Genomic DNA, 23,288 nt, shown 5'->3' on the forward strand with positions numbered 1-23,288 from the left:
TTGGGGTACGTGGGAAACATGTGCCACTGGTTAAGGTCCTTAACTTCAGAATTTCCCTCTAGATCAATGCTTTTTAAATCACTACCTCCAACACCACCATCTCCTGTAGGAGCTTTCCGCCTTTTCCAGCATATGCTCCTGATCTGTTACTGAGGCACGCTGGTTATCCCATTTCATAGGTGGACACCTTGAGGCCTGAAGGTTGGTGACTGGCTCTACCTGACACCCCTGTGTGATTCTAGGTTGCCCTTTGCTCCTCTGGGCCTCAGCCTTTCTGTCTATGCAGTGGGGATTTCGGATCGCTGTTGTTCCAGAGTCTGAGACTATAAGGTCTGAGAGGGCCCTTGTGTGGAGTCACCTCTGAGCTGCAGGCAGGATTTCCAGGGCAAGGCCACAGCATCAGTAGGTACCTGTCTTTGGCCTATGAGCCACAGCCTAAGGCATGCCCTTCCTGACCTTGGCCAGATCATGCTAGAGTCCTCCAAGGCCTCCCCTCCCTTGTCCAGCCACCGTCTCTGCTCTACAGGGCTCCACTTTCACTTTCACGCTCCCAGGCTGTGGCTCTTACCCGTGCCGCGCTTTCACATCCGCTCACATCTGTGCTCCCAGATGCCAGCGTGACCCCTGACACGTGTGTGCAGCAGCCTGCAGCTGCCCCAAGCCATGGCTGATCAGTGACTCCCAGCTGTGGGGCTTCACCATTACAGACCCCCCGGGGCTTCAAAGACTTCTCAGCTTCGAGCATGGCCTGTTGGGTATCAGGGCAGCTGTATAATAGTGGGTAAGTCACTGGCCTTTCGACTCAGTGTTGTCATCCATCAAATGGACATTAATAATTTCTACAATGAGAGCTCTTAACCCACGTTCTGGGGGTACTTACCTCTGAAGTTTTCTGCCAGTGTGCACATGTGCCCGCATGTGCACACACTCCCAAGCATCTGTTCAGTTCCTGAGTACAAGTGGGGTATTTCTCTTTCATTTGTTCTCAGCAGCTATGGCTTCTTGAAGGACAGAACCTGGGCTCTAAATAGTTCCACCTCCCGCATTCCTGGACCTTGAGTGGGAGGGGCCCAGCCCAGGCTTGAGAACTGCCTCCCTGTGTGGTTGTGGCACCATGGACACTCCTGACTTTCTCGGGGCCCCAATCTTCTGGTGACATAGCTGCTATTCAGACTTTCATCAAGAGAAACATTCTTCTCTTTGTGCATGAAATCTACTGGCGAGACTCAGCAAAACCCCCTGGGATCCCGAGGGTTGTGTGTGAGGCAGGAGATGCTGTGTTTTTTGAGGAATCCTTGAGGTTCCTCCAAGCAGTTTAAAAATCCCTGGGTGGGTGATTCCTCAGGGAGGTTCCATGTTTCTGTGACATCTGGTGAGTCCAGGTGTGGACAATATTTTAAAGTTCCGGTTTCATTCCAGTTTACTAGTTTCAAAAAGATACTTAAGTGTTCAGAGCATATTCCTGTTTGAATGACTCATTAGGATTTTTTAAACTTTTAGTTCAGGTAGGAGACACCCTGGGCTGGGTTCAGTGACTGCCCCGGGTTTGGGGCTTGACTTGGTTCTGGTCCATGAGCAGAAACTGCCTGTTCTCCTTTATCCCCAGAGGCGACTTTGACCCTGTTTCCTTTTCTGTAAAATGGAGACAGTGATGCTTCTTTTATAAGGTTGTTGGGAAGGCCATATGAGAGAGTGGGGTCAAGCTGCCCTGGCAACTGCCAAGGCAGGAGCTAGATAGACAGTGGTTACCTCTCCCTCTTCTCCTGTAAATGACCAGCTGTGTTTTTGATGAAGCAGAAAGTTCAAGCAAGAAGACAGGGTGAGAATTGTTACACAGCTAAGTCAAAGGGGCTTTTGGGGTTCCATCTGGCACCTCAGCTTTCAGACTGGGGGGCCGGGATTCAGGGTACTGCCTGATTTCATGTCAGCTCATGCATGGTGTCTGGCATCTCGGAGCCTCCTCTTCTGAACCGTTTTTGTTTTCTTTTTGTTTCCCAGATGTTTGAGACGGAGGCAGATGAGAAGACGGAGATGTCCTTGGAGGAAGGGAAGGGGCCTGGTGCCGAGGATTCCCCACCCAGCAAGGAGCCCTCTCCTGGCCAGGAGCTTCCTCCAGGACAAGACCTTCTACCCAACAAGGACTCCCCTTCTGGGCAGGAACCCACTTCCAGCCAAGAACCACTGTCCAGCAAAGACTCAGCTACCTGTGAAGAATCCCCTCCAGGCCCAGACGCCCCACCAAGCAAGGATGCACCACCATGCCAGGAACCCCCTCCAGCCCAAGACCTCTCACCCTGCCAGGACCTGCCTGCTGGTCAAGAACCCCTGCCTCACCAGGACCCTCTACTCACCAAAGACCTCCCTGCCGTCCAGGAACCCCCCACCCAGGACCTTCCACCCTGTCAAGATCTGCCTCCTAGCCAGGTCTCCCTGCCGGCCAAGGCCCTTACTGAGGGCACCATGAGCTCTGGGGACCCACTAGCAACCACCGGGGACCAACCTGCGGCCTCCAGACCAGCCTTCGTGATCCCCGAGGTCCGGCTGGATAGCACTTACAGCCAGAAGGCAGAGGCAGAGCGGGGCTGCTCAGGAGATGAGGAGGAGGAAGAGGCCGAGGAGGGGGAGGAAGGGGAGGAAGGGGAGGAGGACGAGGATGAGGACACCAGCGATGACAACTATGGAGAGCGCAGTGAGGCCAAGCGCAGCAGCATGATCGAGACGGGCCAGGGGGCCGAGGGTGGCCTCTCACTGCGTGTGCAGAACTCGCTGCGGCGCCGGACGCACAGCGAGGGCAGCCTGCTGCAGGAACCCCGAGGGCCCTGCTTCGCCTCCGACACCACCTTGCACTGCTCAGATGGTGAGGGCGCCGCCTCCACCTGGGGCATGCCTTCGCCCAGCACCCTCAAGAAAGAGCTGGGCCGCAATGGTGGCTCCATGCACCACCTTTCCCTCTTCTTCACGGGACATAGGAAGGTGAGAAAGCTAAACGGGGAGGGAGAAGGATACATGCAATGTGGGGAGGGCTGGCCCAGGGGCTGCAGGGAATGAGCAGTCACCGTGTTCCACCCCCACTGTCCCAGCAGCCTCCCAGCGAACCTTCCATCTGTTGGACAAAAGGTAAAACTGAGGCCCAATGGGACCAAGAAGGCAGAGCCTGGACTTAAACCCATGACTTTAGGACTCTAGATGCTGTGTTCTTATAGCTCCACTGGTCCCCACAGAAAGCAGAATAGGTGTAGCTTAGCCCAGGCCATTGTGTATTTGGATTTAAAAGATCTGAGGTAGTAGCTGGAGAAATAGAGTTACAGCTTAGCCAGGCTAGAAATCCATCAGCCAGTCACAACGACAACACACATTTATTCCATATCCGCATTATCCTAAGCAGTTTACATTAACTCATTAACTCTCACAACGGCCCTTTGAAGTAGATAGTATTTTGGTGCCCATTTTACAGCAGAGGAAACCGAGGCAAAGAAAGGTTATCTAACTTGCTCCAGGTTACACAGTTTATCAGTGTCTGAACCAGAATTAGAATCTGGTTCCAGGGCCAGTGCTCTTAACCAACCACCACACTGTTTGCCTCTCATGAATATTTGTATGTAGATAAATAAGTATTTATCGATTTCCTGCTGTGTACCAGGCCCTGCGCTCTGCAACAAGGCAGGAGCCACAGAAGTGTGTGAGGCCGCTCTCAGCCTGAGAGAAATAAGTTATCTGTGTGAGCCTCGAAAGTGGCCTAACAGTGAACAGATTGTACCATGATCTTGAAGTCCACCAGCTAGTTTGGGTCTGGGCTCTGTTTCTTACTACGTGGCTTTGGTTGAGTCACTCAACTCCTCTGAGCCTTAGTTTTCTTCTCTGAAAAGTAGGGGTTAATAGCGCTCACATCCCAGAACAATTGAGGATGAATGGAAGAGGCTGGTGCCTGACGACACTAGCCACATGAGCGGTGGCCCTCAGGGAATGATGGGCCCCACTCCTTCTCCTGAAATGCAACAGCCTGTGCAAGGTGTTGGTGTGAGGCCAGGTGAATAGGGATGGTCAGTGCCCATGGAGTGCAACTGACTCAGAGATCTAGAACTTCAGGAGGACAGACCCCAGGGCCTAAGGTCATCAGGGAAAGCTTCTGGAGGAAGATACCTCTCAGCCTGGCCTTGAAGGTTGAGCAGGATTAGAATAAACAGAGAGGTAGAGGCAGGCATTCTTTGGCTAGAGCAGAGCATTCCTAAAGGGCAGATGCCTGGCACAGGTGGTGCTATTCCTCCCTCCAGCCAGCAGCAGACATCACTAACGGATTCCAGCATACTTCCTCACCAAGTTGGGACATGTCCTCAGAAGTCTGCTTAGCTTCTTAGCCACTAGCAAGAAGGCAGACTTGGCATCTGGGGAGATGCCTTCTGCTGAAAGCTAGTCATTCTCAAAGGGCAGGCTGGGGCCCTCCAGAAAAGGGTCTTGAACTTTGGCCTGGGAACTGAATCTCCGTTTCCTCATCTGTAAGCATGTGTGGTTCTCACACTGTGGTGTGCTCCGGAATCACCAAGGGGAGGTTATTAATACATGTTTCCTAGTCCCCATACCCAGAACTCTAGAATCAGAATCTCTAGGGGTGGTTCCCAGACCCTGTATTTTAAACATGCCCTGAGGGATCATGATCTTGCCAAAGTTAGAATATCACCATCTTAGGCCATTTCTTGATGGTTTCTACAAGAGAGAGTCCGGAATCCAGAATGCTGTCCTTCCAAGGCAAGGTCTCAGGCTCACTCAGATCAGGCCTGGCCACTCCTCTTAGGAGGGCGGTTGAGGCCTACCTGCCTTGGGCTTCCCAATCCTGATTCCCCCACTATACCCTTCCCAGTTCCATTCCCCCCACCACACTTGCTCCAATAAAACTATTTATATACAGATAAATTCACACACATTCATGTGTATGCATCTATCTAATTCCCTGGCTCTGTTGGCCTCAGCTCCTATTTTGGGACAGATACTTATGCCTGGGAGTCCAGCAGGCCTGGACCAGCTCTCTTTTGTCTCAGCTTCTTCCTTTGGGTTTCCAAGGTTCCCACTGGCACCCTCCCCTGTCCCACCAACTTTTAGCCGGTCACTTCCTTTCTTGTGTTTGAGTGGCTGAGCTGGCAGAGACATCTGAGACTGCCTCCAGCCTGGTGGTGGCCACCCTTCCATGTGGCTTCCACACACCAGTCCCTGAGCCCTTTGCCATTCACATCCTGCCCTGTCCTGCCAGCAGCTTCAGTACGAAACCCACCCTTGTCAAAAGGAGATAAGCCCAGATGGGACGAACACCGTGGTCTAGCTCCATCTCTTACTGGTACTGGGCCTTGGGCAAGTCCCTGCCCCTCTGTGAGCCACAGTTTCCTCATTGGTGAAACGGGTATGGTAATAATCCTTCCTAGGGTTGCTGGGAAAATTAAATAGCTTAACACAGGTAAAACATTTAGGGGAATACCTGGCGCTCAGCACCGGGGGGGTGCTGCATAAATGGTAATCATGTGATGAGGGGGGGAGGGAGAGAAGAGCAGTAACCAGGGTAGAACTGGCTGTGCCACCATTCAAAGTATCAGCAGACCCCATTTCTCACCTTCCTGACGCTGCTGCAAGGTGGACAGGCACTTGTCTTACAGTGGGAGGCTGAGGCTAGCAAGAGATGTTTTGTCCCCAGCCACACAGCAGCAAGTGATGATGGCGCTGGACAAGGTCTCACCCTTGTCCAGTCACTCCTCTGTGGCTCTACTGCAGACCCTGTGACCTCATGCTGATGAGGGGCCAGGGGTGGGGGACTGGCAGAGGGACCGCGGCGGGTTCCCCCATGACTTCTGTCTTCCTGGCTTTGGCCTGGCTCTTCTGGGAGGGTCCCCTGATGCTGATGGGCCACTATTCCCAGGCAATGCCAGGCAAGAGGTGAAGAGGGGAGGGGTGAAGTGTTCAGGCTGTGGAGTCAGACAGACCCCGGTTCAAGTCTCAGCTCTGCCTCCTCCTCCCTGGCTCTGAGACCTTGGCCAAGTTGCTTCTTTCTCTGAGCTTCGATTTTCTCTTACAAATGGAACACAGAGTCCCCCGGGAGTTGTCCCAAGGGTTCCAGGGAGCAGTACATAGAAAGCTTGGGCTGGTCATTTGTGCTGCCGTGCAGATAAACTGAGGCTGTCCAGAGCGCATGCTGCCTGCCACAGGATGACATTCAGTCTCGCCGTTGTCACCACTCCACACTCCTGTTACCCTGCTGTCTTGTGTGCTGAGCAATTTCTACTGCGAGTAGGAATGTCAGAACAGGCAGACCTCAGAGATGGTCGGCTCGGCCATGGTAATCTCACAGATGGGCCAACTGAGTCCAGAGAGAGAGAGCACCCCCTCCGCCACCCCCCACCCCGCCCCCGCTGCCACCCCCCCATCCCCCACGATTCTCCAGCTGTCCATCCTCTGGGTCTGGCACCCTGTGCTGAGTTGAGTGGTCTCATGGTGCCCCCTGCCGCCAGACCCCTGCCTTCCTGGCTGCTCCCTGGAGGCCCTGCAGAGCAGATCCACAGGCGTTTTTCCTGGGGAGTCAAGGAAGCCCTGAAGAATCGTTGTGTTTGGGTCCAGGATGCTGCCATTGAATTCTATTCCAGCCTTTCTGGCTCAGCTCAGAGGGTCATGGGCTATTCTTTGACAGTGAGGAGACCACAGGCTGCAGCCCTTCCCTGGCCCTGCTTCCTTCCTCCCCTGCAGGGGACTGGCCTGGGCAGAGGTGGTCCACAGAGGGTGCCAGCCCTGTTTCATAAGCTCCCATGTAGGTCAGAGGTCAGACAGGAGGACCCAAAAAATGCCTTCCAGCTCCAAGATGATAATACCTTCAAGTCTCTTATTTTTAAAAAGCCTAAAGAATTATTTCGGATGTGTAAACAAGTAAGTATAGAGTTTAGATCCACTGTTTTCACGTGGTTCCATGGGGCCTGCCAGGCTGGGCTGGATCAGAGAGGGCAGCCATGGATCGCCAGGGAGCCCCAGAAGTTCAACCAGGACCAATAGGGGAAACCAGCTGAGCCCTGCTTACAGACGAGCCTTCTGTCACCAGTGGGCTCTGGACCCAGACCACAATTCTCTGCTACTTGCCAGTTCAGAGAGCCCAGGCCAGTTACCAAACTTACCTTGGGCATCGGTTTCCTCAGCTGCATACTGAGGGAAATATCAGTAACTAGCTCTTAGAATTGTTGCCAAGATTAAATGAGATAAAGTATGTTAAAACACTTTGGCCCAGCGCCTGGCATGTAGTGAACGCTCAATAAATAATAGCAAAACCCACATTAGCTGAGAGTACTTGCTCACTGCTGTGTGCTGGTTGCTGTGCTGAGCATATCCCCTGTGTTAACTTACATAATCCTCACCACAGCCCTTTGAGGGAGGTCCAGTTATTATCCACATTTTACAAATAAGGAAACTGAGGCACAGAGAGGGATGTAACTGAGCTAAGGTCAATGAGCTAATAAATGATTGAGCTAAGCTTCAAATCCAGGCAATTAAAAATCTACACTCTTAACATTACTATAATTACAGTAAGAATTATAATTATTGTTCCAAGAGGTGGTGAGCTCCTAGTCCCTGGAGGTGGCTGGATGAGGCTGGGCAGGGCCCGGGGATTCTGCCTGGAGTGAAGGAAGGGCTGCATGATCCTGGACTCACCTCCATCTGCTTTTCAGCCGGACAGGGTCGCATAGTGAGACAGTAGGGAGAAGATGGAAAGGAGAATTGCTTTGGAGGGCCTTTGCAGGCTGGGCCCTGGGCAGGCCTTGCTGCAGCTGTGGGAGGGAGGAGTTGGGGGGGCCACTCTGGCCCCCTCCAAGGTCAGAGGCCAAAGCCTCCTGGCAGCTATGGGGAGTCCCTAGGGCTGGGAATCAGAACCCAATTTTTTCACCTCAATTTGTCCTTGGCCCACAGCCTCTTCTTGGTGCTGGGGTTTCCCCAGCAGCCCAGGGGGCCGACTCCCAGGGCCAGAGCTGCCCAGCACCTCTGTCAGGCTGCTGGGCTTGGGTCAGTCCCTGCTGAAGACACTCTCCTCCCCTCAGTGGAAGGAAGAGCCCATTTCACAGCGGCACAGAGGCTGGGGATGGCCGCTGGGTGGGAGTGGTCCCCAGGCCCATTGTGTGGAGCCGATAAAGTACGGAAGCTGAGGTTAGAATGGGAGGAAGCCCAGGGCCCGAGGGCTCTTTCCCACGGGTGGGGGCCTTGGGCATGGCCTCACCGGGCCAGCATGACTGCAGCCTGTGTGTGCACTGAAGGGTGGACTGAATGGTGACAGTGGTAACACTCACTGGGCAATGACCACTGGTTACTGAGGTTAGTATAGGTGCCAGGACTGGGCCTTGGGGTGCAGAGTTTATCCTGGTGAACCTTCCATCAGCCCTGTGAAGTGGCTGTCACTATGCCTAAGCCATAGCTAAAACAACGGGAGCCGAGAGGCTAGGAAACTTACCCAAAGTTGATGAAAGCAGGATTTATATCCAGGTCTGGTTCCAAACCCTTGCTCTGAAATCACACACCATACGGTGTGTGCCTCTGTGTGCACGTACACACGTGTGTTTACAACTCTGGTGGGGCAGCATTCTCAGGAAGGAGGCAGCACTTCTGGAGTCTTTCACGGGAAACATTAAAATGTGTTCTGACCTTGCATTTTTGAGTAGCAGCATCCTCTGGTGGAGAAACACAGGTCTTGAATTGAGGCAGATTCCACCTCTGTCACTTACATGCTGGGTCTCCTTGGGGAAGTGACTTAAATTCTCTGAGCCTCTATTTACTTTATAGGTTTATTGTGAGGTTTAATGAGATAGTATCTGAATTATGCCCCATCCAGGGTCTGGCCTATAGTATGAGCTAAATGAAGGTATAATTCATCCATCCATCCACTCATCCACTCATTGATTCATCCACCTACCCACCCACCCACGCATCCATCTATTCACCCATGCATTCATCTGTCTATCCACCCACCCATCTGTTCACCCATGCATTCATATGTCCATCCACTCATCCACTCTTCCATCCATCCACTCATGCATCCATCCATCCACTCATCCATCCATCCACCCTCCCACCCACCCACCAACCCATATATTCATCCATCCATCCATCCATCCACTCATCTATCCATTCACCTATCCATCTATATCCATCCAACTATCCATCCATCCATCCAGGCAGGCAGGTGGGAGACTCACAAAAGCATTCTCCGGGGAAGGAATTGCACATGGAGATGAAGACCTTCTGTTGGTTGGAAGGCAGAGTTGAGGAGGTTGCTGAAGTAGGGGCCAGGCTGGAGAGAGAACTGAAGGAATTGTAACTGATGTTAAAATGGAACTTTCTGCCCTAATCCTAAGATGGTAGATCCAGTCATGTTATGGAGTTTGGACGTTATCCTGAGGGCACTAGGGAGCCATGGAAAGCTATAAGGCAAGAGACGTGCGCTCAGGCCTATGTAATGATTTATTTTATACACTGCTGACCATCTGAGGTTTCCTTTGAGCTTCAGAATCCTGACTTAATCATTATGATCCTGATTTTAGAAATTAAGGAACAGAGGTGCAGAAAGAGGCAGGGATTGGCCTAGTGACGCAGCAGAAGCCCTACTCTCTCACCTGCTCACTGCCTGCAATGAAGCCTCTGTCATGAGTGCCAGCTGTCTGGCTTCTCCCCAGTAAGCTGGGGGCCTGAATGTCCCAGGAGGAGATCCCTGTGGCCAGAGGGTCTGCCAGGCCGATTCCACTTCATGGCCAGGCTGTTCCCAGCAGGGGGGTTTCCCTCCCTCACCTGTGTGCCGGGGGTGGGGGCTTTGGGGGTGGGAGGAGCTGGTGGCAGGGACTGTTGGGTCTCCGAGCCTCTCTTTGCTTAGGCAGGAGCTCCTGAGCGCCCAGACTGCATCGTGTCTGTCTTCTCTCCACAGATGAGCGGGGCCGACACCGTCGGGGATGATGACGAAGCCTCCCGGAAGAGAAAGAGCAAAAACCTGTAAGTTGGGAAGATCACTGGCTTCTGCACTCCTCTTCCTCCCCTGCCCCAGGGGTCTCTCCTCTAGGGGTCCAGGTGGGGAGAAGGGGTTGTGCCTGGTCCCACCCACAACCCCAGACAGACACCAAGGAAAAACTGGATCTTGGAACTTTGCAGTGACCCCAGAGTGGGGTTACCTGGGTCCTGAGCATTCTCTCCAAGGGAGGCAAAGTGCTGATTCAGTACCCGGAAGACAGTGAACCAGAGGCCACCAGCCCGGTTGCCCTGGCTTTAGCCCAGCTTCTGAGCCAAGCATGGGCCAAATGGCTTCGACAACTCCTTTGCTCCCTCTGGGCCCACGAGTGACCTAACAGTCATGGGGCTCCTCTTTCTCCTCCTGAGTTCCTGAATGTTAATAGTCTCAGGCGTTGCCGGGAGGGGGCGCTGCTGGCCCAGCTGCCGAATCCCGCACTCCCTAAGCCTTTCTGGCCACACTCAGGCCTTATTTTGGGGGGTTTGTTAGATGTGTCAATGAAAAAGACGTGTGTGTGGGTTCTCCTCAGGTCTCCTTGTATCCCCAGGCCTAAGGCCCTGGAGACTCGGGGGAGGTATAGGGAGGAGGCAGTGGGGTGTGTGCACAGTGACCCCCCCCCGAGGAAGCCCCTCCCTTCCAGGTCCTGTAGCACCCACCACTAGGCAGGAATTGGGCTATGGGGAGGAGCCTCCTGCAACCCTTTTCCCTAGCCTCGACCTTGGGTGGGGTCCACTACCCTAGAAAACCTTTCTCGCCCCAGCTGCCTTGACCTCTCCAGTTTTCTGCAGCAACTGTTGGCTTCTCTTACTCCACAGCCAGTTGCACTTTCTTAGCAAGGTGAAATGCACAAACCAAAACAGTCCTTTGCACCAACCATCTTCACTTAACCTTTTGTAGGATGAGAGAGGGTCCAGGGGGTGCCAGGACTGTTGAATGTGGCGCTGAAGTGGGAGGAGAGGGAAGCAGTATGTGGCAGCAGAGGGCAGGCACCCCGGGTGCTGGAGCTGCGCTGTCTAGCCTCCTTTCAGTGTAGGTGCTGCCTTACATTTTTTTTTTTTGGAGACAGAGTCTCCTTCTGTCACCCAGGCTGGAGTGCGATCTTGGCTGGCTGCAACCTCTGCCTCCCAAGTTCAAGCAATTCTCGTGCCTCAGCCTCCCAAGTAGCTGGGATTACAGGTGTGTGCCATCACACCCAGCAATTTTTTTTGTACTTTTAGTAGAGACGGGGGTTTTGCCATGTTGGCCAGGCCGTTCTCAAACTCCTGGCCTCAAGTGATCTTCCAGGCTCAGCCTCCCAAAGTGCTGGGATTACAGACATGAGCCACCACGCCTGGCCTCTGAAGCTCACACTCTTAAAAGCTTAGACGAAGAGTCTTAGAACATGTAGGGTAATAATAAAAATAACCATTATTGTTTATTATGCCAGGCACTGTTCTGTGCGTATTTCATATGTGATCTAATGTAATCTTTACCACTACTTTTATTTTACATCCCGTTCTTTCTTATTGACCTTACCCTTATTTTACACATGAATAAACTACTGTGCAGAGGCTAAGTTACATGGTAAGAAAGTGGTGGAGCTGGGACCTGGAGACCTGGCCTGCTGGCTTCTGTTTGACAGGAAACAGCTTGACAGAGAAAAAAGCTTGATAGGAAACTTCAGAGGTCAGGAAACTTGTCAAGGGGCGCACAGCTGGTAACTGCTGGAGCTGGGATTTGAACCCAAGACTGTCTGGCTCCAAAGCCTGGGCTCAGCCTCCCCGTAGGACTCTCCTTCATTAGACAGGGTGTCTAGGTCTTAGTGCCATTTTAAGCTTGAAGAGCTTCAGAGGTATAAATGCTTCAAACTTACCAAACCCCCTTGAAAGATTAAAATTAAAATTTCTTTTGCACGTCTTTAGCTTTGTGATTTTTGAATAATCAATTTTTCATTTTCATTTTTGGTTTCAGTGAGCATTTTCCATCTTTGGGAGGATGGAGACCAAAACTTAAAGTGAAAAATTAATTATTCAAAAATCACAAAACTATGCACACAACATTACATAATTAAACTTTAAAATGGTGTTTTTGTAAGTTTATAGGACTTCTGCTTCTGAAGTTATTCAGGCTTAAAACTTCTAAGACGTTGGGGAACTGCTGTATATTCATGACTAGAAGTCGCCAATGTGGGTGACTGAGGCTGAGAGGCCGGCTGGCAGGAGCCATTCTCTGGGAGGTGCCCTGTACAGGGGGTCTGGGGAAAACGGGGCGAACGTGAGCAAGAGGCATTTAACCCCTTTCTGGCCAGCAGTTTCACCCAGTGCTGAATTCTGCTGCCTCCTTGGGGACTGACAAAGCTAAAAATGGTTCTTGGCTAAAAATAACCAGTCTTGCCACCCTGGTGGGCAGAGCCTCCCCTGGCTCCCTCCTTCCCTCTCAGCAATTTGCTGACTTGTTGTCCCCCACCCCCAACCACTGTCTTCCTGCTGCCATAGTAACGAGGAGGCCAGTCACAAATAGCTGGGACTGGCTTCCTGCCGGGGCGGCCCCAGAGGCTGTCCCTTGCAGACACATGCCCCTTTCACGGCTCCCTCTCAGGGTTGGCCAGAAGGAATTTTTTTTTTCCGCTCCCCGTCCTGGTCCCTCCCATTTCCTGGCTCCTCCTGTCTGAGTCCCAGCCCGGCTTGTGCCCGGGAGTCCAGTCATCAGGCCAGGATTCCAGCGAGCGCGTGTGGCTGCAGCCTGCACCGTTGCTGCCAGCTGCCCAGGACGCGGGGTAGGGGACAGGAGCCAGAGGGGTGTTTCCTGCAGACCATTCTGCGGCCCCAAGGTGGGGGGCCCTACAGAGATGCTCCGAGGCATGTACCTCACTCGCAACGGGAACCTGCAGAGGCGACACACCATGAAGGAGTAGGTGCCCTTGACCCAGCTCTCCCGACCCTGTATTTGCGGGGGCGAGTGGGCCAGGCTGAGCAATCCTCTTTTCTGCTTCTGCCCCCAGAGCCAAGGACATGAAGAACAAGCTGGGCATCTTCAGACGGCGGAACGAGTCCCCTGGAGCCCCTCCCGCGGGCAAGGCAGACAAAATGATGAAGTCATTCAAGTAGGTCCTCCCTGGCACCCTGGGACCCTTTGGGGACTCACTGTCCCCCCGGGGAGTAGGACTGAGTGCTGGGTTGAGGGGAAGGGGCTTGCCGGCTTGATCCAGCTCTGGGGAGACAGAGGTTCTCACAGACGGAGCCGGGTACCTGGCGAGCAGCTGCCCTCACAGGGAGGGGCTGCCCTAGGGGGCAGGCTAGGTGGGATGGAGGTGGGGGCTGGAAGGGACCCTGGCCCCAAGAAAGAGGATGGGCCTCCTTCCTGGGCGCCCCAGCTGGGCTCAGCTACAGCCTGGGCCCAGGGCAGTAAACAAAGGCCTCCAGGCCCAGCTTCCCCCCAGGTCCCCAAGCCTCTCAGTGCCCTCACTGTGTTTCTTCCCTCACCCCTCAGGCCCACCTCAGAGGAAGCGCTCAAGTGGGGCGAGTCCTTGGAGAAGCTGCTGGTTCACAAATGTAAGTTGGGCTGGCCTGCCCCTTCCCTGCGCCCTCCCTCCCTCTCCCCTTCGCCCCCATCCAGACCCTGTGTAGCTGGTGCTAGAGAGGCTGCCTTCCCTTTCCTGGGCCGTCAGGGTGTCCTTGCTGTTGCAGAGAGGCTGAGCCCAAGCCAAGGCCCTTGGTCTGGCCTTTGAGCCAGCTTCTGCCAGCCCCTCCCCATCCATGGGAGTTGGCACTGCCTGCCGGAGGCCCGTGGGACCTGTGTGCTCAGATCCATATTCCCAGAATAAGAATAAACATTTCTAAGTACTGAGGGCTTTCACGGGGAGTAATGTGCCTGCCATCTCATGGACTTGGTCCCATCGGCTCCTCTCATGGCTCCGTGAGACAGAATCGATAGTCCCCATTTCACAGATGAAGACACTGAGGCATAGAGAGGGAGAGACCCGGCTGAGACCTTGAAAGAGGCAGTGGCAGGGCTGGGGCTACATCCCAGGGCTCCTGGCTATCAGAGATGGGCATTGTACTCAGTTCCCAGCACGCCCATATTCAAAGTCCTGTAGGGGTAAGCTGGGGGGTCTTAAGGGTAGGAGAAGCTGACTCTGCCTCTTACCCCAGGATCTGTTCTCCTCACAGACGGGTTAGCAGTGTTCCAAGCCTTCCTTCGCACTGAGTTCAGCGAGGAGAATCTGGAGTTCTGGTTGGCTTGTGAGGACTTCAAGAAGGTCAAGTCACAGTCCAAGATGGCATCCAAGGCCAAGAAGATCTTTGCTGAATACATTGCGATCCAGGCATGCAAGGAGGTAGGACCTCAGGGCAGACCCTCAGCCCCTCCAATCCCCAGGACCCAGTGGCTTTTCAGCTGCAAGGTGGCAGCCAGCAGCATAGGAAGGGGAGAGGCCAGAATGACTCCATGAGCCCAGGTCCCCAGCGGGGAAGATGCAAGCTAAGATCAGGGGAAGAACAGAATCCCAGTTAGTAATAAAAATGGCCACCACCAAGGCACTGCCACATGCCAGGCATGTGCTGAGCCCTTTATGTATGTGCTCTCATGTTTAATCCTCACAACAACCTGTGAAACAAAGAGACAGGCTGGGTGCGGTGGCTCATGCCAGTAATCCCAGCACTTTGGGAAGCTGAGGCAGGTGGATCACTTGAGGTCAGGAGTTCGAGACCAGCCTGGCCAACATGGCGAAACCCCGTCTCTACTAAAATTACAAAATTAGCCAGGTGTGGTGACAGGCACCTGTGGTCCCAGCTACTCAGGAGGCTGAGGCAGGAGAGTTGCTTGAACCTGGGAGGCGGAAGTTGCAGTGATCCGAGATCGCACCGCTGCACTCTAGCCTGAGTGACAGAGCAAGACCCTGTCTTGGAAAAAAAAAAGAAAGAAAAAGGAGACAGCCTCAGAGAGATAAATCTTAATTGCTCCCATCTATTTAGCGTCTACTGTGTGCCAGGCAGGATATGCAAAGCACATTATATGGATGATCTTGCTTGGTTTTCACACTTTGAGGAATGTACTATTATTGCTAGCTGGTAGATTAGACAACTGAAGCTCAGTGCACTTAAGTGATTTGCTTAAAGTCACACACCCAGGTATGGCACTGCTAGGATTTGAACCCAGGAAGCCTAACCCTCGGAGTAGTATTTTCAGCCTTATAAATGCTGCCAGCCCCTCAGGAAATGACTGAGCCAGGACTTGAATCCTCTGGTCTGAGGGTCTCCACTTCAGATGAACCTTAAGATGTGGGCAGAGGGGCTTGGAGGTGAGAGGCTGGATGGGTCCCTTCCAGGCACATGGGCCCTACGGTCAGTCCCCAGCAGGCAACCCTGACCACGTGCCCCTCTGCCTTCGCAGGTCAACCTGGACTCCTACACGCGGGAGCACACCAAGGACAACCTGCAGAGCGTCACGCGGGGCTGCTTCGACCTGGCACAGAAGCGCATCTTCGGGCTCATGGAAAAGGACTCGTACCCTCGCTTTCTCCGTTCTGACCTCTACCTGGACCTTATTAACCAGAAGAAGATGAGTCCCCCGCTTTAGGGGCCGGCCACTGGAGTCGAGCTCAGCGTTCACACCAGGCGGGCTGGGTCTCCTGCCCACCTGCCTCCCTCCCCACTGTGACGGAGGGGGCAAGCAAGCCCCCAGAGGCTGTGTCTCTGGACAGATGGATAGACATACGGAAGTGAGGCCTGGACCAAGAGAGGCCCAGGCTACTGGAGGAGTAGAAGGATGGGCCCCGTGGGGTCCCCACTGCCCCGGTACGAGGGGGCCCAAGGACTCTGGCAGGTCGGGGGCCCCGGCCGAGCCAGATCTGGAGCTGCTGCTCCCTGCTTCGGAGACCGCGGAGGCTTCATGTTGACCAAGTTCCTTAAAGAACTGGCTGATGGGGCAGGAGGTCCAGGCCTGGGCTCTCGGGCCCTCCTGGAGGGCCATTGGAGCTCGCAGCTCAGACCCCCACTTTGAGTTTTATTTATTTAAATAGTAGTTGGATGCTTGGCACGTTGTCCTGTAATAGGAAACCCTTGCCTCATCAGTTTTCCTGATTTACAAGTGCAATATTTTAGCCAATGCCTTGTGAGAAGCTGCCACACAAAGGTGGACATCATTCTTCAGCTTCAGGGGATGTGCTTGTCCCGGGCACCAGTGGTGGGCAGCTGGCCTTCTGGACTAAGGCGGCCTTGGGGGACACTGCAGTCTGGCTGCACACAAAGATCTGGCACCCCCTGGGTGGGGTGTCCCTTGGGGGCTTTTGGGAAAGCATGGCACCCTCAGACCACACAGTAGCCGAGTTCTGGAGCAAATAAAAGGCCTGTGTTATTTCTTGTTCATGACCCTTTTTGTGTGTTCCTGGTCTCAAGCCTTCCCAGGGTGGCTGGGGCCGGGAGGGTTGGTCGTTGGGCTGTTGATTCAGCCACTTCTCTCTTGCCATCACCTGCCCCCATCCTGGAGCCAGATACACTGATACACTAGTGAGGGCTGCTCTCGCACGCCTTCCTCTGTGCCAGGCGCCGTGCCACTCATTCTAGTGGTCACTGCATCTCCTTCCCAAGCCTGGGAGGTAGGGCTTATCCCCATTTTACAGATGAGGAGATGGAAGCACAGACAGGGAAGGTCACGTAGCCAGCAGGTGGCAGGGGTTCAGCCCAAGTCTGACTGACTGCAAAGCCTGCACTCTGCCGGCTACAGGATGGAGTCCTTGCTTGTCGCCAGCTGGCCACATGTCTTTCAGCAAGTTCCTTCACTTCTCTGCCTCGCCACACCCTGAGGTTTGAATAGAACTTTCACTTGGTGCAGGGATGGCTGGTGAAGGTGGATGGGACCAGAATCTCGGGAAGGGTGGTGGTGAGCTTGTGGAGGTCTCTGGACAGAAGGAACAGCTGTAGAGACACGAGATAGGACTCACAAAGTCTTTCTGTGGCCCTGGGCAAGGCTTTCCCCACTGTACCTTTGTTTCCCCTCCTACCTAACAGAAGATGCAAATTTAGGAACGGCCCAGGGCATCCTTCAAGAGAGGACCTGGGCCACTTGCCTAGAAGTGGGCAGAAGAGGCCCAGAGCCCAGTATAAGCTGATGCCAGAGCTGACCCCACATATACAACCTCCCAGGGGCCAGGGCATGGCCCAGGGTGGGGTCTGGCTCAGCAGGGCTGTCTTAGATGAAGCTTGATGGAGTTGATGCAGGAGGAGCTGGGCCCTATCTCCTTGGATCTTCTTCCCTGCCCAGGGTCTTGGAGACTTGGAGCTGCAGACGACATGTACAGCTCGCTCCTTCCTGCCCTGCCTCCCCTCATTCATTTCCCTGGGCAAGGCCAGCCCTGTTGGCCCCTCTGCACAGTGAGAGGATCAGAATTGTTGGTCTCTGGAGGCCTTCAGGGAGTTGGACTGAGCCTTCTTCAGGGTTACAGGGGACTAGGGCCAGGGCCTGGGTGTGGAGCAGGTGCTGGGTAGACCTTCATCAGGAGGGAGAGGTGGGCTGTCTGACTGCCGCTCTGACCGCACCTGACTTTTCCTGCCCCTCTTGCAAATGGGATCCCTAATGCTTGCTTGAAACATTGCTTGTAAAAAACCAGCAGATCAAACAATTGAAACCTTGTAACGGGTTTCAAACCTTGAAACCCATTTTGGAAGAATCTTCTGTGCAACAACAGTAGCCCGGGTCAGCAGAGAACCCCTTCCCTCTGCTCCCCAGTGGTCGTGGCCTCTCCTTGACTAGCCCTTACCACGTGTACTGAGTCAGGCATGGGTTCTTCTGTCTCCAAAGGCTGCCAGGCTTTGGAATCAGGCAGTCCTGGGTTTGAATCTTATCTTTACTGATTTGCTCTGTAACCTTGGCGAGTCACTGCCCATCCCTGAGCCTGCAAGAATGGGGATGATTCTATTGTCTCCTCAGCGCTGGGATGAAGAGCCGGTGAGCCAGTTCTGCAGCAGGGTCCTAACCTGGGGTCAGGCATACCGTAGGTGCTGGATACGTGTTGGCACCAGAGTGTGAGCCCCTCCAGGAGCGGCACTGGGTCTTTCTCCAGGACCTGGCAATGAGTGTCATTGGGCTTTACAGACTGTAAAGAGCTTTCCCACTGTAGAGACTCACGGCCTCACAGAGGCTGGAAGGGCCTGGGAACAGTCGCGCTCCTAATTCTGAACAAGGGCACCTTCCAGGTTTTTTCCAGGCCTGAGATGTGGGGGCCTGACAGCTGGGAAAACTGGGGCCCAGGGAGGACTATAATACTACTCCCTACTCCCCCAAAATGGTAGAGGCAGCACTGGGTCTGAGCCTAGGACTTCCCTGCCTGACCTGGCCTCTCTCACATCTTCTGCTGGGAGGAGCCACTGGGTCCACAAGGAGACCCACCTTTCCAGTTCTTTAGATTCTAGGGATTCAGTTTAGGACCAGGCCTTCCCTCTTCCACCTTCCCAACCTCCTGGTTCCCAGAGTTGCCATGGAAACCAAAGTCCAGGAGAACAAAGTCAGGCAGATGGAATTCCCATTTCGGAAGGCCCCACTGCTTGGTTTCCATTACACACACCCTGGTTCCCTTGGCCTCCGAGCGGCTTTGGCTGTGCAGAGCAGCTGGAGGGCAGACTAGAAAGGTGTCTGGGTCCCCTTCCCCCTTCCCCCTTCCCTGGGCCCTGCCTGGGCTCCCTGGAGGACTTTAGGTACATTCTCTGCCCGCTTAGGCCTCAGTTGTCTCATCTGTACAGTGTCATTTGGGCTGGTTCCCATTTTCTTTCATAGGAGAGGAAGGAGTAGTGCTCTCTGGTCTCTGGCAATTCTAGGCGGTCAATGTGGGATCGCGGAGCTGTGAGGTCATTCCATCCAGCTCCTCGCCATCCCACAGATGGGAAGACTGAGGGGAGGGAAGGGAAGCTGGACTCTTCACCATAGAGGTGAAGGGCCTTGGAGTCAGGCTCTGGGGCTCAGTCTCTGACTCCACCATTTACTACTAGCTGCAAATCTTTGAAGAAGTCACGTACCTTCTCTTTCCCTCGGCTTTCTCATCTATAAATTGTGCACATTGGCACTTACCCCAGAGTTGCAATGACTAAGCGAGGTCGTGCATGCAACAAGTTTAGTTCAGTGCATGGCGTGGGGTAGGTGCTTCATAAACATGAGCTGCTGTTAGCAATCTCATTATTCAGGGTCACAGGATGAGTGGCAAAACTCATTCTCCACCTGCCCAGGCCAGAGAAGATGGGGGCCCTTTAGTCTCAGACCCCAGATCCTTGTCCTTCCAGGAACAGTTTTGCTGGAGGACAAAGCCAGCCAGTTCCAGGGAGTAAGTCAGAAACAGCCTGTTCCGTACTGCTGCCCAGTCTTGGCCCTGCCGGGAGCAGTTGGGGTCAGCTGGCAAATAGGTTGTGGTGGGTGGAGAGGCAAGAGGGCACAGCAGTGCCACTCGGATGCCAGCAGGAGGGGGTGCCACTCAGTTGGATGATAGCTGCAGAGGTGCCAACTGCAGCCAGGCTCCTGGTGGGAGAGTCAAGTCCCTCACGCTCTCGGCCTCTGCCATGTGAGTGACGTGCTCTCTTGACCTGTCTGGGCCAGCTACAGCCTCCTAGACTCTCCAGCTTGGAAGAGACCATTGAGTCCAAACTGCTGCCCAGTGCTTAGGACCCTTGGATTTCTGTTGATTCCTTCCCTGACGGAGCTCAGAAGGGCCTGGGAGCCCCTTGGGGGTTCCAAAGTTCTCTCCATCTGAAGTCGGGTCCTGGGGCCGGGTGGGGAAGGAGGGATAAGTTAGTACCACCCCTGCAGGCCTCCTGCCCAGGCAGCCACTCCTGGACCTACCAGATTCTCCAGCTTCACCCCTCCCTGCTCCTCTCGCTTGCACCAAGCTCTCAGCTCCCCGCCCTACCTCCCTGCCTCTGCACGCCTGGGTCCCTTAGCCTACTGTCTCCTCCCCAAACTCCTCCCACTGACGTCCCACCCCAGAAGGCCTCTCTGCTTCACCTCCCCTCCTGCCCAAACCTCAGGCTCCTGGTGTCGCCCCCACAGCCCCACCTTTCCCTCGGAGCTCTCAGGCCCTCAAGCAATGGACCTGACGGGGTCTCAAAAAAATCACTTGTTTGTTGTTGTTTTGCTAACAACTGGCAACATCTGTGGAACATCTGGCTTTGCCTCTCCTCTCCCTAGCCAGAGAAGGGAGGAGGAAAGGGGTACCCTGGGCCCCCTGCTGCACTGGTGCCCCCTTCCTTGGGTGGGAGGAGGCAGTAGGGGATTGAGGAACAGCTGTGAGACTGATCCCATCTGCCGGGTACAGAAGAGAGTAGAGGCATGGCTGGGAGTGGGGAGGGCAGTACCAGGAGGCAGGTAGAAATAGGAGCCTAGACCACGCAGAGGCACACACCACGCATTCCGTGCCTCATTGCCATCGATCCTCACAAAGCCCTGGGAGGAAGGGCTGAGTATTATTTTCAGTTTACAAATGAGAAAATTAGGGTTTAGAGAAAGTGGACAGCCCGTCGTGGCTGAACAGGGACGGGGACCTCTATCCCTGACTTCCAGGCAGCCTCAGCCAGGCCTTTCCAAAAGAATCCACATCTCCAGTCAGTCTGCGAGACTTAGTGGTTCAGCTGGAGTTGCAGATAGGGGCTTTTGATGCTGGTTCTCTTTGGCTTGTGGGCAGAATTTTTCTAAGGAAGTCCGAGGAATAAGTGAGCTTATGAATGTGCGGATGTCCGGTCCTGCAAGGAATCTCAGTTCTTGGTAGAACTGTGTGACACGTTGCTTTACCTCTCCAAGCCTCAGTTGTTTTAACTATGAAATGGGAATGATAATTCCACCTCCTGGGACTTGTGTGGACTCGGCAGGTTCACGAATATGTGTGAACCCTCAGCACGGGGCCAGGCACGGAGGGAGCGTGCCCTGCGGGGCAGAGGGAGGGAGGCCGGTCCAGGAGGCGCTGTCAGGCCAAGCCCCAACCAGCTGTGCAGGAGGAAGCTGCCCCCGCATCTGCTCCAAGGCCAGTGACTCAGCGACACGGGCAGGGCCCCAAGGGGGTGGGGTTTGCGCCCTAGGTTCCACATGGGCTCAGCGGGGTCCTGCCTGCCTGCTGTTTCAAAGGCGACCGAATAGCATCTGCCTCATCAGGTAGCTGGCCTGGCAGTCAGGAATTCTGGGCTCTGCGCTCGGATCTGTCCCAAACCTCTGTGTGACCTTGGATGAGGCCCCTCTCTGCTCTGGTCCTTGGCTTCTTCTCTTGACACACAAGGAGAATCCAGCTTTTCCTCCTGTGTGAGGACCTTCTGAAGGGGCAGATGGTGCTCTGTGGGGTGTGGGGGGCTGGGATCCAGGCCAAGCTGCCTCTGTACGCGGCGGGGTGTGTGTGCATGGGCGTGTGTATGCACGTGTGTATGTGAGCTGTGCATTCGAGTTGCTAGGGCTCTGCTGAGCTGCTTCCCAGGGTACTGGAAGGCCTACTTGGATGGAGCAGTCTGTTTACCAAGGAGTCCCATCAGTCTACAGGGTTCATGCCCCTGGGGACACTGCCCCTGTGTCCTCCAGCCAGGCTGGGGACCTGATCTGCTGGTTTTTTACAAGCTCCTGCCCTTGAGGCAAAGTCCATCCCCACATTACCCCCAGCACACACAAGCACCGCACCCACCGGAGCTGCCCCTCTCAGGGGAGTCAGCGCAGTTTGCTATCACCAGGGAGATATAAAAAAGAAGGGCCTGAACAAAGGCAAAGCTGATGGCCCCCCCAAGACTGGAGGGGGATACAGTCTCTGGGCCCAGTTCTGCTGCCAATCTGTCTGTGGCAGGTCCCTTTCCTCACTGGGCCTCACATTCCCCATCTTAAAAATGGGTGGGGCATGTTCAAAGTGCTCTCCAGGAACCATCTGATTCTGACGCCTCAGGCTGTATAGCTTTTCCTTCTGAGCTGCTATTGCAGCAGGAACTGGCTTGCTCTCGAGTTCCGTCCATTCCAAGGCAGGGGAGGGTGGTAAGTGGAGGCATGGGCTTCGGAGGCTGACAGACCTGGGCTTGAGTCCAGGTTCAGATGGTTCTTTTTTTTTTTTTTTTTTGAGACGGAGTCTCGCTCTGTCGCCCAGGCTGGAGTGCAGTGGCCAGATCTCAGCTCACTGCAAGCTCTGCCTCCCAGGTTCCCGCCATTCTCCTGCCTCAGCCTCCCGGGTAGCTGGGACTACAGGCGCCCGCCACCTCGCCCGGCTAGTTTTTTGTCTTTTTTGGTAGAGACGGGGTTTCACCGTGTTAGCCAGGCTGGTCTTGATCTCCTGACCTCGTGATCCGCCCGTCTCGGCCTCCCAAAGTGCTGGGATTACAGGCTTGAGCCACCGCACCCGGCCCAGATGGTTCTTTACTGCGTGACCTTTGGCAAGTCACTTAACCTCTCTGGGCCACTGTTTCCGCATTTACAGAGCATTAAAGAGATTATAACTAGCTAATAATAGTTCTTACCTAGTACAGTTGTTGTGATCAAATAAAATACAGTATAGGGGTGAGCTGTTTGCATTCAGCCCCTCTGGTCTGCCTTTTGGTCCTCGGATGCACCACGCTTCCTTCCATTCGGGGCCTTAGCACTTGCAGTCCTCTCTCCCTGGAAGACTCTTTCCCCCGCCCCCTTAGTTAATGAGAATGATGAGGAGGAGGATAAGGATGATAGCTAACATTTAACATTTTCCGGGCACTGTGCTAAGTACTTGACTGACGTTTTCTTTTTTCAAGCTCCCCAAAATCCTGGGAGTTAAGAGCTGTTATTATTAATCACTACAGCATAGTGCCCCGAGGCCAGGCCTGGGGACAGATGGCTTAGGGGAACTCCCAGCTCTTCCACTTAGTTGTGTAAACTTGGGCAACTGACTTCACTTTCTGGGCCTCAGTTTACCCAGTACTCAGTACATGGGGATAGGAATAGTGCCTGTACTAGAAGGTAGCTGTAAGACTCCACAGTTACTACCTGCAGAGTGCTTAGAACCATCCCTGGCACATTGTAAATGCAGTATCAATGTTTTATCAACCAAATGTCTATTTTTCAGATAAAACAGCTGCGGCGCAGAGAGACTGCGCCTTGTCCAAGGTTCCATAGTAGCAAGAGGAAACGGGATTTGAACTCAGGCCGGGCTGGCTCTGAAGCCTGTGCTCTTGAGTAGGCTGTATCCCTTCCCCCCGATAACCCTGACTATAAGAAGGCCCCTGCTGACTGCTCCCAAAGTCTCCTGCTCCTGTTTCATGGTGCTTGTCGCAGGTTGTAATTATACACAGGCATGTGTTCATTCATTGCTGTCTCTTCCTTTCAACCATAAGCCCCTCAG

General features: G+C 54.1%; 1 protein-coding gene across 9 annotated transcripts in view; it reads left to right on the plus strand.

Moving 5' to 3' along the window:
• Positions 1 to 16,343, plus strand: part of LOC105487061 (regulator of G protein signaling 3) — a 131,927-nt gene extending 115,584 nt beyond the window's left edge. For 7 of the 9 annotated variants that reach the window (XM_011750340.3, XM_024794552.2, XM_011750341.3 and 4 more), the window contains 6 exons: positions 1,999 to 2,973; positions 9,926 to 9,990; positions 12,984 to 13,085; positions 13,472 to 13,533; positions 14,152 to 14,318; positions 15,374 to 16,343. In XM_011750340.3, coding sequence (XP_011748642.2) covers positions 1,999 to 2,973; positions 9,926 to 9,990; positions 12,984 to 13,085; positions 13,472 to 13,533; positions 14,152 to 14,318; positions 15,374 to 15,559 — 1,557 coding nt within the window. In that variant the 3' untranslated portion in view covers positions 15,560 to 16,343. Of the gene's footprint in view, positions 1 to 608; positions 782 to 1,998; positions 2,974 to 9,925; positions 9,991 to 12,517; positions 12,893 to 12,983; positions 13,086 to 13,471; positions 13,534 to 14,151; positions 14,319 to 15,373 lie in introns of those variants that run through there. The other 2 variants (XM_071078219.1, XM_024794558.2) reach the window with 2 other exon arrangements.
• The last annotated feature ends 6,945 nt before the right edge of the window (positions 16,344 to 23,288 follow it).

This window comes from Macaca nemestrina, chromosome 14, assembly GCF_043159975.1.
Source record: "Macaca nemestrina isolate mMacNem1 chromosome 14, mMacNem.hap1, whole genome shotgun sequence".
Classification (NCBI taxonomy): Eukaryota; Metazoa; Chordata; class Mammalia; order Primates; family Cercopithecidae; genus Macaca; species Macaca nemestrina.